This window comes from Carcharodon carcharias, chromosome 5 (genome assembly GCF_017639515.1).
Source record: "Carcharodon carcharias isolate sCarCar2 chromosome 5, sCarCar2.pri, whole genome shotgun sequence".
Classification (NCBI taxonomy): domain Eukaryota; kingdom Metazoa; phylum Chordata; class Chondrichthyes; order Lamniformes; family Lamnidae; genus Carcharodon; species Carcharodon carcharias.
In genome coordinates, this window is record NC_054471.1 from 16,489,735 (window position 1) to 16,507,562 (window position 17,828).

The 17,828-nt window shown below is 43.2% G+C and overlaps 1 protein-coding gene across 1 annotated transcript in view; it reads left to right on the forward strand.

Annotated features, from left to right (window-relative positions):
• LOC121278115 (dynein heavy chain 8, axonemal-like) overlaps positions 1-17,828 on the forward strand; it is a 1,831,678-nt gene that overhangs the window by 1,060,053 nt on the left and 753,797 nt on the right. The window contains exon 49 of the mRNA XM_041188200.1: positions 7,154-7,288. Coding sequence (XP_041044134.1) covers positions 7,154-7,288 — 135 coding nt within the window. The remainder of the gene's footprint in view (positions 1-7,153; positions 7,289-17,828) is intronic.

The window sequence follows — 17,828 nt, forward strand, 5'->3', positions numbered from 1 at the left end:
TGGTTCCAAATCGTACCTCTCTTCTGTAACTGGACACAAAATAATAGAAGCTAACACAAAATAAACATTCCAAACTAAACTTTTAAATCAAATCATACCATATTGTACACCAACTCAATTAAACAGCTCTGTGCACTCCCTTACTTCCTGCCATTTGTTTGCCTGTTGTTATGACTGATGCAGTTGGTAAAGCGGAGTTATTTTAAAAATCCCAGAGGGAAACTTTAAACAACCGTCATAACCTATATTTTTTAAGTGTTATGTTTGAGATGTGACTCTAAATTCAAGAATCAGACCAGTTCTCAAGGTTTTACATTAACCTAAGTGAAATATTTTATTAATTTACACAGATTAAAATATATATACACATGGCTACATATTACAACTATCATAACTTTTAATAAATTCCTAAACTAATCTCCATTAAGGCAACAGCAACCCATAGACTTAACTAGACACCAGACAAAGCATTTTCACCTTACAATTTCAAAATGAGGTTCTTTTCACTTTGGCTGCTGTGGAGCCAGTTGGAGGTTTACAGCTCCCTTTTGTTCTCACATTGCCTCTGCTCTGCACACCCAAAACGGTTGTCTTGTGATAACTACCATTGCCCATTGAACGTTAATTCTCATTGTATTAATAACCTCTGAACTAAACCTCTCGAACAATAAAACCCTTTTCATAGTACCAATTTTATGAGTAATACAAACATATGGCTTGATATCTGCTAAATAGGCATCATTTTTCACCCCACTTCTTGAATACTCTATTCAAAAAATGTAAATGTATGCTATCTCTCTTACATATCAAAACTAATAAACATCAAAGCACCCAGACTAGCTGGCTTTAATCCAATTTAGACACACCCACAGACTAAACCTCTTTTTTAAAAGAAAAATATTTTCCAAAATATTATTTACATTAATAGCTTCATGACACTGTCCTAGTTCTCTTATTCAGTGAAGCTTGACACCATCCAGGACTAAGAAGCCCACTTGAATGGCACCCCTTCGACAAACATTCACTCTCTCCACCACCGATGAATAGTGGCAGCAGTGTGTACCATCTACAAGATGCACTATAGTCACTCACCATGGCTTCTTAGACAGCATCTTCCAAACCCATGACCACCACCATCTAGAAGGACAAGGGCAGCAGACACATGGGAACACTACCGTCTGGAAGTTCCCCTCCAAGCTACTCGCCATCCTGACGAAGTATATCGCTGTTCCTTCATTGTCACTGGGTCAAAATCCTGGAACTCCTTCCCTAATAGCACTGTGGGTGTACCTATGCCACATAGACTGCAGCGGTTCAAGAAGGCAGCTCACTACCACGTTCCCAAGGGCAATTAGAGATGGGCAATAAATGCTGGCCCAGCCAGTAACGCCCGCATCCTGTAAATGAATAACAAAAAAATAGTGATTGTAGCTTGGCTGCTAACTTTTGGTGAGGGAGATATAGGACCTTAGAGGGTGATCTTAATCAGCTCTGACCTAGAAATCCCTAGAAAGCTATGGAATGCACCATATTAGCATTATTGGTTGACTGGCTGACAATCAACAGAATGGCAGTGTTGAGCAGGCAGGTTTGGGCTCCATGAGCGCTTCCATACCCTGGCACAATGCCTCAGCAATCTGATAATCTTTTAGAAGACAAATAGGTTACCTATTATGGTGTCTGCAAGCCTCTTATCCACAATCACGATGACAACAAGCTGATCTTTCATGTCAGAAGTCTGAGCTTCCATTGCAGCATGCAGATACTAAGTGGCTTCAGCTTAGGCTGCAATGGAAGTTGAGACATTGGCCAACAGAGACAACATCACAGTTAGGTCCACAAGTGTGCTTATGGAGTTTGCCACCACTTCCATGCTGGAAAGGATGTACTCCAAACTTTGAACAAAAGCCTGAGCAAAGTTGATTTCAGACTCCTCCATCTTCCTTCAAATTGCATGCAGACATTCTGACAAGCTTGCAAAGCACCAAACATTTCATTGTGCTTTTTTTCATTAATTCATGGTATATGGGCTTCGCTGGCTAGGCCAGCATTTATTGCCCATCCCTAGTTGCCCTTGAGAAGGTAGTGGTGAGCTGCCTTCTTGAACCGCTGCAGCCCCTGTGGTGTAGGTACACCCACAGTGCTGTTAGGAAGGGAGGTCCAGGATTTTGACCCAACGACAGTGAAGGAGCAGCAATATATTTCCAAGTCAGGATGGTGAGTGGCTTGGAGAGGAACCTCCAGGTGGTGGAGTTCCCATGTATCTGTTGTCCTTGTAGGTGGTAGTGGTGGTGGGTTTGGAAGGTGCTGTCTAAGGAGCCTTGATGAATTCCTACAGTGCATCTTGTACACGCTGCTGCTACTGTGCGTCGGTGGTGGAGGGAATGAATGTTTGTGGATGTGGTGCCAATCAAGCAGGCTGCTTTGTACTGGATGGTGTCCAGCTTCTTGAGTGTTGTGGGAGCTGCCCTCATCCAGGTATGCGGGCAGTATTCCATCCCACTCCTGACTTGTGCCTTGTAGATGATGAATAGGCTTTGGGGAGTCAGGAGGTGAGCTACTTGTCGCAGGATTTTTAGCCTCCGACCTGCTCTTGTTGCCACAGTATTTATATGGCTAGTCCAGTTCAGTTTATGGTCAGTGGTAACCTGGAGGATGTTGATAGTGGGGGCTTCAGTGATGGTAATGCCTGTGAACATCAAGGGGCGATGATTGGATTCTCTCTTGTTGGAGATGATCATTGCCTGACACTTGTTTGGCGCGAATGTTACTTGCCACTTGTCAGCCCAAGACTGGACTTGTCCAGCTCTTGCTGCATTTGAACATGGACTGCTTCATTATCTGAGGAGCCGCGAATGGGGCTGAACATTGTGCAATCATCAGTGAACATCCCCACTTCTGACCTTATGATGGAAGGAAGGTCATTGATGAAGCAGCTGAAGATGATTGGGCTAAGGACACTACCCTGATGAACGCCTGCAGTGATGTCCTGGAGCTGGAATGACTGACCTCCAACAACCACAACCACTTTCCTTTGTACCAACCAGCAGAGAGTTTTCCCTCTGACTCCCATTGACTCCAGTGTTGTTGAGGCTTTTTGATACCACACTTGGTCAAATGTGGTCTTGATGTCAAGGGTAGTCACTTTCACCTCACCTCGGGAGTTCAGCTCTTTTGTCCATGTTTGAACCAAGGCTGTACCAAGGTCAGGAGCTGAGTGGCCCTGGTGGAACCCAAACTGGGCATCAGTGAGCAGGTTATTGCTAAGCAAATGCTGCTTGATAGCACTGTTGATGACCCCTTCCATTACTTTACTGATGATGGAGAGGTAATTGGCCGAGTTGGATTTGTCCTGTTTTTTGTGTTTAGGACATATCTGGGCAATTTCCCACATAGCCTGGTAGATGCCAATGTTGTAGCTGTACTAGAACAGTTTGGCTAGGAGCGCGGCAAGTTCTGGAGCACAAGTCTTCAGTACTATTGCTGGAATATTGTCAGGGCCCATAGCCTTTGCAGTATCCAGTGCCTTAAGCCATTTCTTGATATCACATGGAGTAAATTGAATTGGCTGAAGACTGGCCTCTGTAATGTTGGGGACTTCCGGAGGAGGCCGAGATGGATCATCAACTCAGCACTTCTGGCTGAAGATTGTTGCGAATGCTTCAGCCTTATCTTTTGCACTGCTGTGCTGGGCTCTTCCATCATTGAGGATGGGTATATTTGTGGAGCCTCCTCCTCCAGTGAGTTGTTCAAATGTCCACCACCATTCACGACTGCAGAACTTAATCCTGATCCATTGTTTGTGGGATCGCTTCGCTCTGTCTATCACTTGCTGCTTATGCTGTTTGGCATGCAAGTAGTCCTGTTTTATAGCTTCACCAGGTTGACACCTCATTTTTAGGTATGCCTGGTGCTGCTCCTGGCATGCCCTCCTGCACTTTTCATTGAACCTGGGTTGATCCCCTGGCTTGATGATAAAGCTGGAGTGGGGGATATGCCAGGTCATGAGGTTACAGATTGTGTTTGAGTAAAATTCTGCTGCTGCTGATGGCCCACAGCGCCTTATGGATGCCCGTTCTTGAGTTGCTAGATCTGTTTGAAATCTATCACATTTAGCACAGTGGCAGTGCCACACAACATAACGGAAGGTATCCACAATGTGAAGGCGGGACTTCATCTCCGCAATGACTGTGTGGTGGTGTCACTCCTACCGATACTGTCCTGGACAGAAACATCTGCAGCAGGCAGGTTGATGAGGTCAAGTATGTTTTTCCCTCTTGTTGGTTCCCTCACCACCTGCCACAGGCCCAGTTTAGCAGCTATGTCCTTTAGGACTTGGCCAGCTCGGTTAGTAGTGTTGCCACTGAGCCACTGTTGGTGATGGACATTGAAGTCCCCCACCCAGAGTACATTCTGTGCCCTTGCCACCCTCAGTGCTTCCTCGAAGTGGTGTTCACAAAGTGGTAACCACTTTGGTCCTTCTCCAAAGTTCTTTACCCATACCATTTCTCCCACGGTAAATTTCCTTTCTCAACTATGCCAGTTGTGTCTACTTTTCAGACTTCCCTGGCTCCTTTCCACCTTCCCCTCTAAATTCGGTATTAAGCACAATCGCGTCCTGAGACGGCGTTTCAGCAATAATTCCGCAGGTGTGACACCTGTTGTCGTGTAAGGGGTGGTCCTATAATGGAAAAGAAAGTTCGCTAGCTTGGTCGTTAAGCAATCTCCAGTTAATTTCTTCATGCCAGCCTTGAATGTTTGAACCATCCTTTCAGCCAGTCCATTTGAGGAAGGGTGGTACGATGAAGTTTTTAATGAGTGATACCGTTGAGGCTGATAAACGGCTGAAACTCAGCATTCATAAATGGCATGCCATTATCTGAAACAACCACCTCTGATAGTGCATTTATGGTAAAACGTGATGTAACTTCTCAATTGTAGCAGAAGATGTTGGTGATTTCACCTCATATATATCCATCCATTTTGAGTGGGCATCAACAATAAGCAGAAACATTGTTCAATGAAAGGTCCCACATAGTCAATGTGTAACTGCACCCATGGTCTTCCTGGCCATTCCCAAGGGTGTAATGCAGCTGTTGAAGGTAACTTTTGCAGTTGCTGATATTGCAAGTAAGGTGTGAGATTGTTGGTGAATAGAGAATTTGAGTATATCTGAAAAAAGAGACATGTCGAAGCTTTCCATCTTGCACTCATCAGGACACTTCACAAGACGACCAATATAAGGGAAAAACAACAATTTATACTGCATGTGAAGAGAGTGCTGATTAGTTGGCATGGACCCTGCTCTTTGCAGACAGAAATAACATGTACACACATATTGTGCCTGTTTTGGCTAATCAAAATAAGTGATTCATTCCTCAGGGAAATGCCTTGACCAATCAGGGTCAAGCTGCCTGGTTTAAATTTCAAACAATGCTTGGCAGTTAGCTATCAGTCACCATCACTGGTGCATTCTCCATGACAATGCCCCTACCAATCAGCATTCACTTGCCAGCCAATCAGCACTCTTTGCATACAGTATAAATTGTTGTTTTCCCCTTATATTGATATTATTGCAAAGTATCTGATGGGTGCAAGAAGAAAAACTTCGACATGTCTCTTTTCTCAACAATACTCAAGTTCTGTACTATCGAATAGAGAATTGTAGTACAGAAAGGTTACATATGGATTTTACCATGCTGCTTCATAACTTAGTCAAAAAATATACCTTTCATATAAGTTGCTTTCATTTTTAGTTGGTGGTTCCACAACTCAGCAAACTGCTTTTATTTAAATAAAGACAAAATACCGAGGATGCTAGAAATCTGAAATAAGATCAGAAAGTCCTGGAAAAACTCAGCAAGTCTGGCAGCATCTGTGTAGAGAGAAACAGTTAACATTTTAAGTCGAATATGACTCTTCTTTGAAACTTTGCTTTTATTTGTTCATGGGCTGTGGGCATCATTGGCAAGGCCAGTACTTACTAACTAATGCATAATGGTTGTACAAGTTGCCATGAAACATTTTAATACATGGGGCCAGATTGGAGGTGGGAATCGAGAGATGGGATGAATCCCACATCCTGTTCCCATCTGTCTTGAGGCTGACGGGAGACAGGGTTTTCTGAGGGTGCAGCCCTTAAGTGGTCCAGAAACTAACTGCCCGAGGTTGAAATGGACGGTGGCCAAATCCAAAGCAGGAAGGTTAAAATGCCTGCCTCTGTTCCCAAAAAGTCTTGACTCAGTTCTTCTGATGCAATCAGCAGCTTATCTATGTACAGTTGAACTTTCTGACTACTTTAAATCCCCCTTCATCCTACCCCTGAACCACCTCAGCCCCTAATCCTCAGCTCTTCATTCTCCACACCCATTATCTAATTATAATCAAAACTCACAAACCTTATTGTACACTCTGTAAGCATTGAATAGCCCATAAAACTCACTGAGTAAACAAGCAGACTCTTCAAACCTCCTGTGTAAACAGGGTAAAACATTTGTAAAACTTTTATTAGACATTGTTATCATACTAGGCTACACTTTCAATAGTGTAAAATTTTATCCATTTCATTAAATTTAAAAAAAATCATCTGAAGACTTTTCCACATTTGCAATGTTGATCTTTTACTTTACAGTTTGCCAGTTGACAGAAGTAGCAAACTGGCAAAAACATTTATTAATGGGTAGTCACATCTTCCACTTACAACACTATCATGATTCATCTTACTGAACACAAATACAACTCATGCTACAGCATCTTATGATGAACTGTAAAGGAGGCAAAACATTTTCACTTAGCTTTTAAACTTTTTCCATCTCCAATTCACATCGCAGTTAGTGTAAAACTCACCATCTGCTAAAGTATGGCTGCTTTCAGAAAAACTTTAAAAAAAGTGGCTCTTAATGAACCCACAATGCTATTAATTGCTTCCTTAGTGGCTTGCTGCCTCCCTCTCATGAAAAAGGACAAAGGCGGATACAGAGAGGGGACATTTCTTTCCACCCCTCCGTCTGTTTAGATCCGACCGGGAACTTAAAAATCCGTTCATAGCTTTTATGCCTGTGGAGCACATTTGATTGAAAACTGCAGTAAATGTCTTCCTTTAAAGAATCATTCAGTCAATAATTTTAGCCCTTGTCAAATCATTTGTTGCTAGGTGCATTATGACTTTGGCTTGAGAAATATCCTTTCTGTATTGAGGACATTGGGAGCTCAGAAGAGAGCACGACCGGAAGACAGTGAGCAGACAATTGTCATGAGAGTTTTGAGAGATATGAATCTGTCTAAACTGGTGAGTAAAATTGGGATACTATATCATTAATGTGTTTTAAATAGCTGCGATATTCTTTCCACATAGGTTTCAGAGGCTGAAGGTGGTGGAGAATCAAGAGAGCCAACAAAACTCATGTCATCGGGAACATTGTTACTAATTGGTTCTAGATTAAAAAGCAGAACTCCAAGGGTAATAATCTTTCCAGTTAGGGGAAGAAATATGCTTACAAATTAAGGAAATTGGTTAAAAAAACTGAATAATAATCATGGGTGATTTCAACTAATCTCAATCAGCCAGAAGAGATGATTAAAGTGGATAAATTACTGGAGTTCCCACAATGTGTACAAGACTCCTTTCTAATGTAATATGTAAGAAGCAGCTCGCCAATGCTCCTTCAAGAGCACTTTTCAAACCCATGATCTCTACCATCCAGGAAGACAAAGGCAGCAGGTGCATGGGAAAATTATGACCTGCAAGTTCCTTCCAAGTCACTTAGTACTGTAACTGGAAACACGTCAAGAATCCTTTACTGTTGGTGGATTAAAATCCTGGACCTCCCTACCTAACAACACTATGTGCTGGATTTTGCACTTCCCTGCCAGAAGGTGGGGATTGAAGGTGAAGGAATAGGGGGGGCTATTAAAACCCAGCATATGGCCTGCCCACCTCAAATGGTCTCAAATTTTATAGGGAGGTGGTGGAGACATCAGGCAGTGAAGCCAATTAATATATTCAATTAATGGCTACTTAAGACTTTCAACCTGCTGCTATTTTACCCATGGTAGGGAGAGACCCACATCATGGGCAGAATTTTGCCCTTGGTGGGCGTGCAGGCCCCACCGGCTCGGCGGCAGGCAGACAGCCGACCAGCATCACTGAAACGGGGGCCCGCCGCCATTGAGTGGGCGGGCCAATTAAGGCCTGCCCAGCGGCCTGCCTGTGCGTGGGGGGTTGGTGGGGGGGGGGGGCGGGGGGGGGAATCCCCAGCTGTCAAAGTGCGCTCTTTCATGTATGCTCGTGAAGGGGCACACTGCTCCCTGAGACAAAGTGCTGTCTCAAGGAGATTACTGAGTCCAAAAAAATTTAAAAATAGAAAAATTAAAAAAAATCACACGAGATGCGCTATGTTAATAAATATCACATAAAATGTATTAAGGTTTTTAAAAACGGACATGAAACCTCATCCCGCCAGTGGATGAGGTTTCATGTATTATAAGAAGCCCGCTGGGGCTCCTGGCCTACCCGCCAGCCTTAAGGTTGGACGGGCAGATCTTTAATTATCTTAATAACTCTGTCAATGGCATCAGTTAGCCACTAACAGGCCGGCAGGTGGACAGCTGATTTCGCTGTCCGCTCGCCTTCATAAAAATTTAAAAGGACTGGAATGACTTTGGGGGTTCCTCTCAATGTCATCCCGCGTCATTTTCCTGTCAGTGAGCGGGCCCTGCCCACAAGTCGCCAACGGGAAAATTCAGGCCCATGTGGGAAGCCCGACAGCTTTAACTGGTGTTGGGTGGAGCGTTGGGGAGTGGGGTACCTACTTTACAGATCTGCCGTGCCCAGCAGAGGCAATCCCTCCAAGTTCATCTTTCCCCCTTTACCCCCCTCCCCTGGCCTCTTAAACCTGGCTCCCCACTCCCACCGATCCCTTTCCCTGGGGCCTGCCAGACTGGCCCTGCATATACCTGGACTTAACTTAAGTCCAGGATCCTCTTCATCGGGAGTGCCTGTAATCCCAACAAAGGCCGCTGCTGGTGCTTCTGGGACTAGAGTTGCCAGACATCCGAATAGTTAGCAGTTCTGTAAGGCTGGACTTGCTCCCAAGATAGGTGCTGAACTCTCACCTTAAAATAATTAATGCTACTCCCAGCATTAAATTGCTAAGGGGCAGCTGTCATTATTGTAGATACTCTCACCACTGAGTTTTTAAGCTGGGCAGTCAGGGACCATTGCACGCCATAAAATCTAGCCCTATGTGTAACTAGACCACATGGATTGTAGAAGTTCAAGAAGATGGCTCACCACTTTTTGAGATCAATTAGAGGTGGGCAATAAATGCTGGGAGGTCTTGTTGTTCAGTGGGTAGCATCCCTGCCTTTGAGCCAGAAGGTCCAAATTCAAGCCCCATTCCAGGACTTGATGGCCAAGGAAGGCGCATTCATTACATGACCAAACCGGTTGACTGGCAACCTGCAAATCCTTCCAACACACCTAAGACAGGCAGTAAGAGTGGCAGAGATCGCTTGTCACCCAGGCTTGATGAGGAGTGGCACCCCTCAAAAGCTATAGTTTCAAGCTAGCGACCAGTTACAGGAAAAACAAGCTACGGAAAACAGAAGTAAGCATGCCTCATGTGGATGAAGAAAGTTCTCTACGTCCAATAAATGCTTTTCTTGCCAGTGATGTCCATATCCCATGAACTGAAATAAAAAAAAGTTAAACTCTTGACAATAATCAACCCCTTTCTAGGAATAGTCCATCTCTTGACAGATAATGATCCCTCTCCAATCAATAATGAATCTGCTGAAAGCCAAAAATTAATCCCTTGAGTGTAGTGATCAATCTCTCACAGAAAATAGTTAGTTAACAATTTGTATTTATAGCATCTTTCACATAATAAAATGTCCCTAAATGCTTCATGTGAGCGTTAAAAAGCAAAATTTGACAACAAGGCGCATGAGGCAATTTTAGGGCAGATGATGAACAAAAGTTTTATCAGAGAGGTATATTTTAAAGGAGGATAGAGAGAGAAAGATACAGATGCAGAGAGGTTTATGGAGAAAATTCCAGGGCTTAGGGCCGAGGCAGTTGAAGGCACGAATACCAATGATGGGACAATTAAATTTGGAGATGCTCCAGAGTCCAGTATTAGAGGAGCACAGATACCTTAGAGAGCTGTGGGTCTGGAGGAGAATACACTGATAGGGAGGGGCAAGGCCTTGGAGGGATTTTAAAAGAAGGAGAATTTTCAAAAGGAGGCATTGCTTAATCAGGAGCACAGGGGTGATTAGGTGAAGTGCAAATAAGGACATGGGGTCATGTGGAAGGCTGGTGAGGTCTTGTACTGTCCAGAGGGAGCAAAGGTTTGGATGAGAATTTCAGCTGCACTTGAGCTTAGGCATGGGTAGATTCAGGCAAAGTAACAGAAGAGGAAATACGCAGTCTTAGTGATGGTGCAAGTACTGGGTTGGAAGCTCAGCTCAGGGTCAAATATGACATTAAGATTGCAAACAGTCTGGTTCAACCTCAGACAGTTAACAAGGAGAGGGATTGTGTCAGTAGTTAGGGACTAGAATTTTTGGGAGGGTCTGAAACAATGGCTTGTCTTCCCAACATTTAATTGATAGAAATTTCTGCAGTGCTGAGTATCAGATAAGCAGTCTGATAATTTCACAATGTCGGTAGAGTGGAGAGATGTTGTGGAGATGTAAAACAGGGTGTTATCAGTGTTTATATATATGGAAACTGATGCAATGTTTTCAGATGATGTTGCCAAGGCATAACGTGTAGTTAAGAGATAGAATGGGGGCAGTGGGGAAAGTTAATAAAATATTGTTATTGCAAGGGAATTGAATGATGCCCATTTAAGACAGAGATGAAGAGAAACTTTTTTCTCAGAGTGTCGTGAGTCTTTGGAACTCTCTTCCTCAAAAGGCAGTGGAAGCGGTGTCTGAATATTTTAAGGCAGAGGTAGATAGACAAGCAAGGGGAGAAAGGTTATCGGGGGAGGTGGGAATGTGGGGTTGAGGTTACAATTAGATCAGTCATGATCTTATTGAATGGTGGAGCAGACTCGAGGGGCCGAGTGGCCTAACGCTACTCCTAATTCTTATGATCCCCAGCTGAGGTTACCACTGAAAAACCTGATCCAAGGGTGGAACCCAGCTTGATAGATTCTAACTTTTGTTTGTTTAGATATGTGGAGAGGGACTCACTTTGGAAATTTCTCAAACTGACTCTCTCGGACGCCTTCCACAAGGGTTCACCTCCATATTTGCATTCTCCTTCCAACGTCCCTCTCCCCGGGTCACCACATACATTCAAGCTTTCTTCCACACACTCACTCTCTCTCACTGACTCAGCCATCAATAGTAAACCACTGCTTCACATGCCCATAGCAAAGAGGTACGGACCTTCAGCTGTCTTTTTGGATCTTCTTGCCTCTTACAAGCTGTTCTCACTTTAAATCTGAAGCTTGGAGCCTTTCTCTCTGCCCCTCACTCTAAACTTCACTTAACAGGACCTTTTCCAGGTTTCTGTCCTTCCTTTGCCTAGGTTTTTTTGGGTCTTCTCCTGTTCCACTCCCTTGGATTTTGGAACTTTCTTCTTTAGCTTGGGATTGATTATCTGTCCTTTCTAGGTGGCTTCTGTTTGACAGCTGTCTTCAAACGGAACTCAAAACTGCTGTTTCTTTAGTTTTTCTGGTGTGTGTGTCTGTGTGAGGGCCTGCCCTCTCTGGACACCTGTTGCTAGGCAACAGCCCAGTTTCTCTTCTCTTTTTTGTTCAACTTGGCTGTTGCAGTCATAAAACTCTCATTAGAAATGCAGGCACCTTTTTAAGTGAAACTAAAACTCAATTTGACCTTTCTTAATACATAGATGAAGAAATACAAATCAAACTTAAACATTAAAGCTAAAACTCATTCCTAAAACCCAACAAAATAAATATAACTTAAACTGTCTCTATTTCCTAACAGTATCTTCGTATGTAAGAAATCAGAGCAGCAGGAGGCCATTTGGCCCCTTCAGCCTGCTCTGCCATTCATTAAAATCATAACTGGTCTGATTGTAGCCTTAACTCCACTTTCCTCTCTGTCCCCCATAACCCTTGACTCTTTTGTCTATGAAAAATCTGTCCAATTCAGCCTTGAATATATTCAATGACCCAGCCTCCACTGCTCTAAGAAAAGAGCTTATGGTGTTTTGGGGTGATATATAAGCATAGATAGAGGATAGACAAACTACCAGGAAACAGAGATTCAGATAAAAGCAAAATACTGTGGATGCTAGAGATCTGAAATAAAAATAGAAAGTGCTGGAAAAATTCAGCAGGTTGTGGCAGCATGTGTGGAGAGCAAAGCAGAGTTAATATGACTCAAAGGGTTCCAAAGGAAAGTCATATTGAACTTAAAACATTAACTCTTTTTCTCTCCATACATGCTGCCAGAGAAGGATAAATAAGTCATTTTCAGAATGGCAAACATTCTACAGGAATCAATGCTGGGGCCTCACCTATTTATATTAATGACTTGAATGAAGGGACCTGTATTGTAGTCAAATTTGCTGTCAATACATGCAGAATGGCATTTTTGCATCATACGAACAGGAGTAGGCCATTCAGTCCTTCGAGCTTGCTCCACTATTTAATAAGATCATGACTGATCTGATAGTAACCTGAAATCTGCATCCCACCTACCCCTAATAACCTATTGCCCCCTTGCTTACCAAGAATCTATTCACCTCTACCTTAAAAATATTCAAAGACTCTGCTTCCATCTCCTTTTCAGGAAGACTCACGACCCTCCGAGTGGAAAAAAATTCACCTCTTCTGTTTTAAATGGGCGTCCCCTTATTTTTAAACAGTGACCCCCTAGTTCTAAAGTCTCCCACAAGAAGAAATATCCTCTCCACATTCACCCTGTCAAGACCCCTTATGACCTTATAGTTTCAATCAAGTCACCCCTTACTCTAAGCTCCAGCTGATACAAGCTTAGTCTGTCCAAACTTTCCTCATAAGACAACCCAACCATTACAGGTATTAGTCTGGTGATCAATACTGTAATGTGGTCTCACTAGTGCCCTGTACAACTGAAGCATAACCTCCCCAATTTTGCATTCAATTTCCCTTGCAAAAAAATGATAACATTCTATTAGCTTTCTTAATTACTTGCTGTACCTGCACACTAACCTTTTGTGATTCATGTACTAGGACACCCAGATCCCTCTGCACCTCAGAGCTCTGCAATCTCTCACCATTCAGATAATAAGGTTATATTTTATTCTTTCTGCCAAAATGGACAATTGCATATTTTCCCACATTATTCTCTATTTGCCAGTTATTTGCTCACTCACTTAACCTATCAATGTCTTTTTGCTGTCTCTTTATGTCCTTTTCACAACTTACTTTCCTACCTATCTTTGTATCACCCGTCTTTTCAAAAATATATGCTTTTTCTTTAAGTTTGATAGTATCTTTCTTATTAACCATGTATGGTGTGTTCGCTCCTTGGACTTTTTCTTACTCGGAATGTATCTACTCTATGCATTCTGAAATATCTTCTTAAATATTAGCCACTACATCTCTATTGACTTATCCCTTAACCTAATTTGTCAATTCACTTTAGCCAGCTCAGCTGTCATGCCCTCATAATGGCCCTTATTTACAATTAAAAACAAGTCTCGGACACACTCTTCTCTCCCTCAAACTGAATGTAAAATTCAATTATATTGTGGTCACTGCTACTTAGGGGGCGCCTTCACTATGAGATCCTTAATTACTCCCATCTCATTGCACAATACCAGGTCTAGTGTCACCTGCTTTCTGGTTGGCTTCAGAACATGCTGTTCTAAGAAACTATCCCAAAAACATTCAATGTACCCTTCATCTAGACTATCTTTGCCAATCTGACTTTTCCAGTCTTTATGTAAATTAAAATCTCCCATGATTATTGCCATACCTATCCGCCAGCTCCAATTATTTTATCCTTTATGCTCCACCCTAAAATGTGGCTACGGTTAGGGGGCATGAACAATACTTCCACAAGTGACTTCTTGCCTTTATCACTTCTCATATCTACCCAAACCATTTCCACATCCTGGTTTCCTGAACTTCGGTCATCCTTCTCTATTGTGCTAATACCACCATTAACTAAAAGAGCCACCCCTCTACCTTTTCCTCGCTTCCTGTCCTTCCATAGAACCATAGAAAAGTTACAGCACAGAAGGAGGTCATTTGGCCCATCTTGTGCATGCCAGCCAGAGGACACCCAAGTGCCCTTTCTAATCCCACCTTCCTGCACCCGACCCATAGCCCTGCAGCTTACAGCATTTAAGGTGCAGATCCAGATACTTCTTAAAAGAGTTTATTTTTGGACTACCACTTTACATTTCACTTTTCATTGGTGCCTGCTCCATTTTCCACAAGTGCACCAAACATCAGGCCTGCATAAAAGTGGTTCCTCCCTGTGATGTGGTTATCGAGTGTTTGTGTCTTTCATGTGACTTCAGCCTAAGTTCTGGCATTTTGAACTTTGTATTTCGGTATATTGGAATGATTTGTGATGCAAATAAAAATTCATCTCTTTAAAAAAGAAATTAAAAGAGTTTAGAGTTTCTGCCTCTGCCACCAACTTGGGCAACGAGTTCCAGACACCCACTACCTTCTGCGTAAAAACGTTCTTCCTCATGTCCTCCCCTACACCTTCTGCCACTTATCTTGAATTTATGTCCCCCGGCTCTAGAATTCTCCACCAAGGGAAACAATTTTATCCTGTCCACTCTATCAATTCCCCTCATAATTTTGTATACCTCAAACAAGTCACCTCTCAGCCTTCTTTGTTCGAAGGAAAATAACCCCAACCTATCCAATCTCTCCTCGTAGCTACACTTTTCTAACCCTGGCAACATTCTTGTAAGCCTCCTCTGCACTGTCTCCAGAGCTATTACATCCTTCTTGTAATGTGGTGACCAGAACTGCACACAATACTCCAGTTGTGGCCTCACCAGTGTTTCATACAATTCCAACATGATATCCTTACTTTTATATTTTATACCTCTGCCAATGAAGGAGAGCATTCCATATGCCTTCTTTATAACCTTGTCTACTTGAACTGCTGCCTTCAGAGACCTGTGTACTTGTACACCAAGATCACTTCTTCTACCCCTTATTATATTCCCATTTATTGTGTAATCCCTGTAACTGTTTGACCTCCCTAAATGTATGACCTCACACTTCTCTATGTTAAAATCCATCTGCCATGTTACCGCCCACTCCACCAACCCATCTATATCGTTTTGGAGATTATGGCTATCCTCCACACTATTCACTACTTGGCCAATCTTTGTATCATCTGCAAATTTCCCAATCATGCCCCCCACGTTCAGGTCCAAATCGTTAATATATAACACAAACAGCAAGGGTCCCAACACCGAGGACTGTGGAAAACCACTTGAGACAACTATCCATTCGCAAGGGCATCCATCGACCATTATTCTTCCTAAATACTCTGTACCCTTCAATATTCAGGTCCCAATCCATGTCATCCTGCAGCTATATCTCCATAATGGCTAGCACAAAATCACAGAATCACACAGTGCAGAAGAGACCCTTTGGCCCATCGAGTTTCCACCGACACATGACAAACACCTAACCTACCTACCTAACCCCATTTACCAGCAGTTGGCCCATTGCATTGAATGTTATGACATGCCAAGTGCTCATCCAGGTACTTTTGAAAGGATGTGAGGCAACCCGCCTCCACCATCCTCCCAGGCAGTGCATTCCAGACCTTCACCCTCTGGGTTAAAACGTTTTTCCTCACATCTCCCCTAAATGTCCAGCGCCTCACCTTGAATTTGTGTCCACTCATGACTGACCCTTCAACCAAGGGGAATAGCTGCACCCTATCCGCCCTGTCCATGGTCCTCATAATTGTATATACCTCGATCAGGTTGCCCCTCAGTCTTTTCTGCTCCAACAAAAACAACCCAAGTCTATCCAACCTATCTTCATAACCTAAATGTTTCATCCCAGGCAACATCCTGGTGAATCGCCTCTGCACCCCCTCCAGTGCAATCACATCCTTCCTATAATGTGGTGACTAGAACTGCACACAGTACTCCAGCTGTGGCCTCCCCAAGGTTCTATACTACTCCAACATGACCTCTCTACTTATGTAATCTGTGCCACGATTGATAAAGGCAAGTGTCCCATATGTCTTTTTCAACACCCCACTTACATGCCCCTGTGCCTTCAGAGATCTATGGACACACACGCCAAGGTCCCTTTCTTCCTCAGAACTTCTTCCTAGTGTCATGACATTCATTGAATACTTCCTTGTCAAATTACTCCTTCCAAAGTGCATCACCACACACTTTTCAGGGTTAAATTCCATCCGCCAATTATCTACCCATTTCACCATCCCATCTGTATCTTCCTGCAGCCCAAGACACTCAACCTCACTGTGAACCAACCGGCCAATCTTTGTGTCATCCACAAACTTACTAATCCTATCCCCAAACATAGTCATCTATATCATTTAAATAAATGACAAATAATAGGGGAGCCAGCACAGATCCCTGTGGTACACCACTGGACACTGGCTTCCATTCATTAAAGCATCCTTCTGTCATCACTCTCTGTATCCTACAAATAAGCCAATTTTGAATCCATCTTATCAAATTACCCTGCATCCCATCTGCATTTTCCTTCTTTATAAGTCTCCCATGTGGGACCTTGTCAAAGACTTTGCTGAAATCCATATAAACTACATCAACTACACTACCCTCATCTACACACCTGGTCACCTCAAAAAATTCAATCAAGTTTGTTAGGCATGACCTCCCACTGACAAAGCCATGCTGACTCTCCCTGATCAAACCTTGCCCCTCCAAGTGGAGATAGATTCTCTTCTTCAGAATTTTCTCCAATAGTTTCCCCACCACTGACGTGAGATTCAGTGGTGTATAGTTCCTTGGCTTATCTCGACAACCCTTCTTAAATTGCAGAACCACGTTAGCTATTCTCCAGTCTTCTGGCATCTCCCCCATAGCCAGAGGAATTAAAAATTTGAGTCAGAGCCCCTGCGATCTCTTCCCTTGCCTCCCTCAGCAGTCTGGGACACAAATCATCCAGACCTGGAGATTTGTCCAATTTTAAGCCGGTCAACACTAATATCTTGTCACTCCTTATATCAATTTGCTTAAGAACCTCGCAGTCTCTCTCCCCGAGTTCCATACCTTCAACCTCATTTTCTTGGGTGAAGACGGATGTGAAATATTCGTTCAACACTCTAGTGATGTCCTCTGGCTCCATCCATAGATTGCCCTCTTAGTCCCTAATGGGCCCTACTCTTTCCCTGGTTATCCTCCTCCCATTGATATACTTATAGAATATCTTAGGATTTTCCCTAGTTACCAGCCAGAACTTTCTCAAATCCCCTCTTTGCTGTCCTAATTGCTTTCTTAAGCTCCACCCTGCACTTTCTGTGCTCCACTAATGCCTCCGCTGATTTGCTCCTCTTGTACCTGCTAAAAGCCTCACTTTTCCTTCTCATCGTATCCTGAATATCTCTGGTCATCCATGGTTCTCTGGGCTTGTTGCTCCTTCCTATCATCCTAGAGAGAACATGTTGACCCTATACCCTCCCCATTATCTTTTTGAATGCCCCCCATTGCTCTTCTGTAGATTTTCCCACAAGTAGCTGCTCCCAGTCTACCTTGGCCAGATCCCGCCTTACTTTACTGAAATCCACTCTTCCCCAATCCAAAACACTTTTTTGCAGCTTGTCTATTTCTTTGTCCATAACAAGCTGAAATTGTACTATGTTGTGGTTGCTAT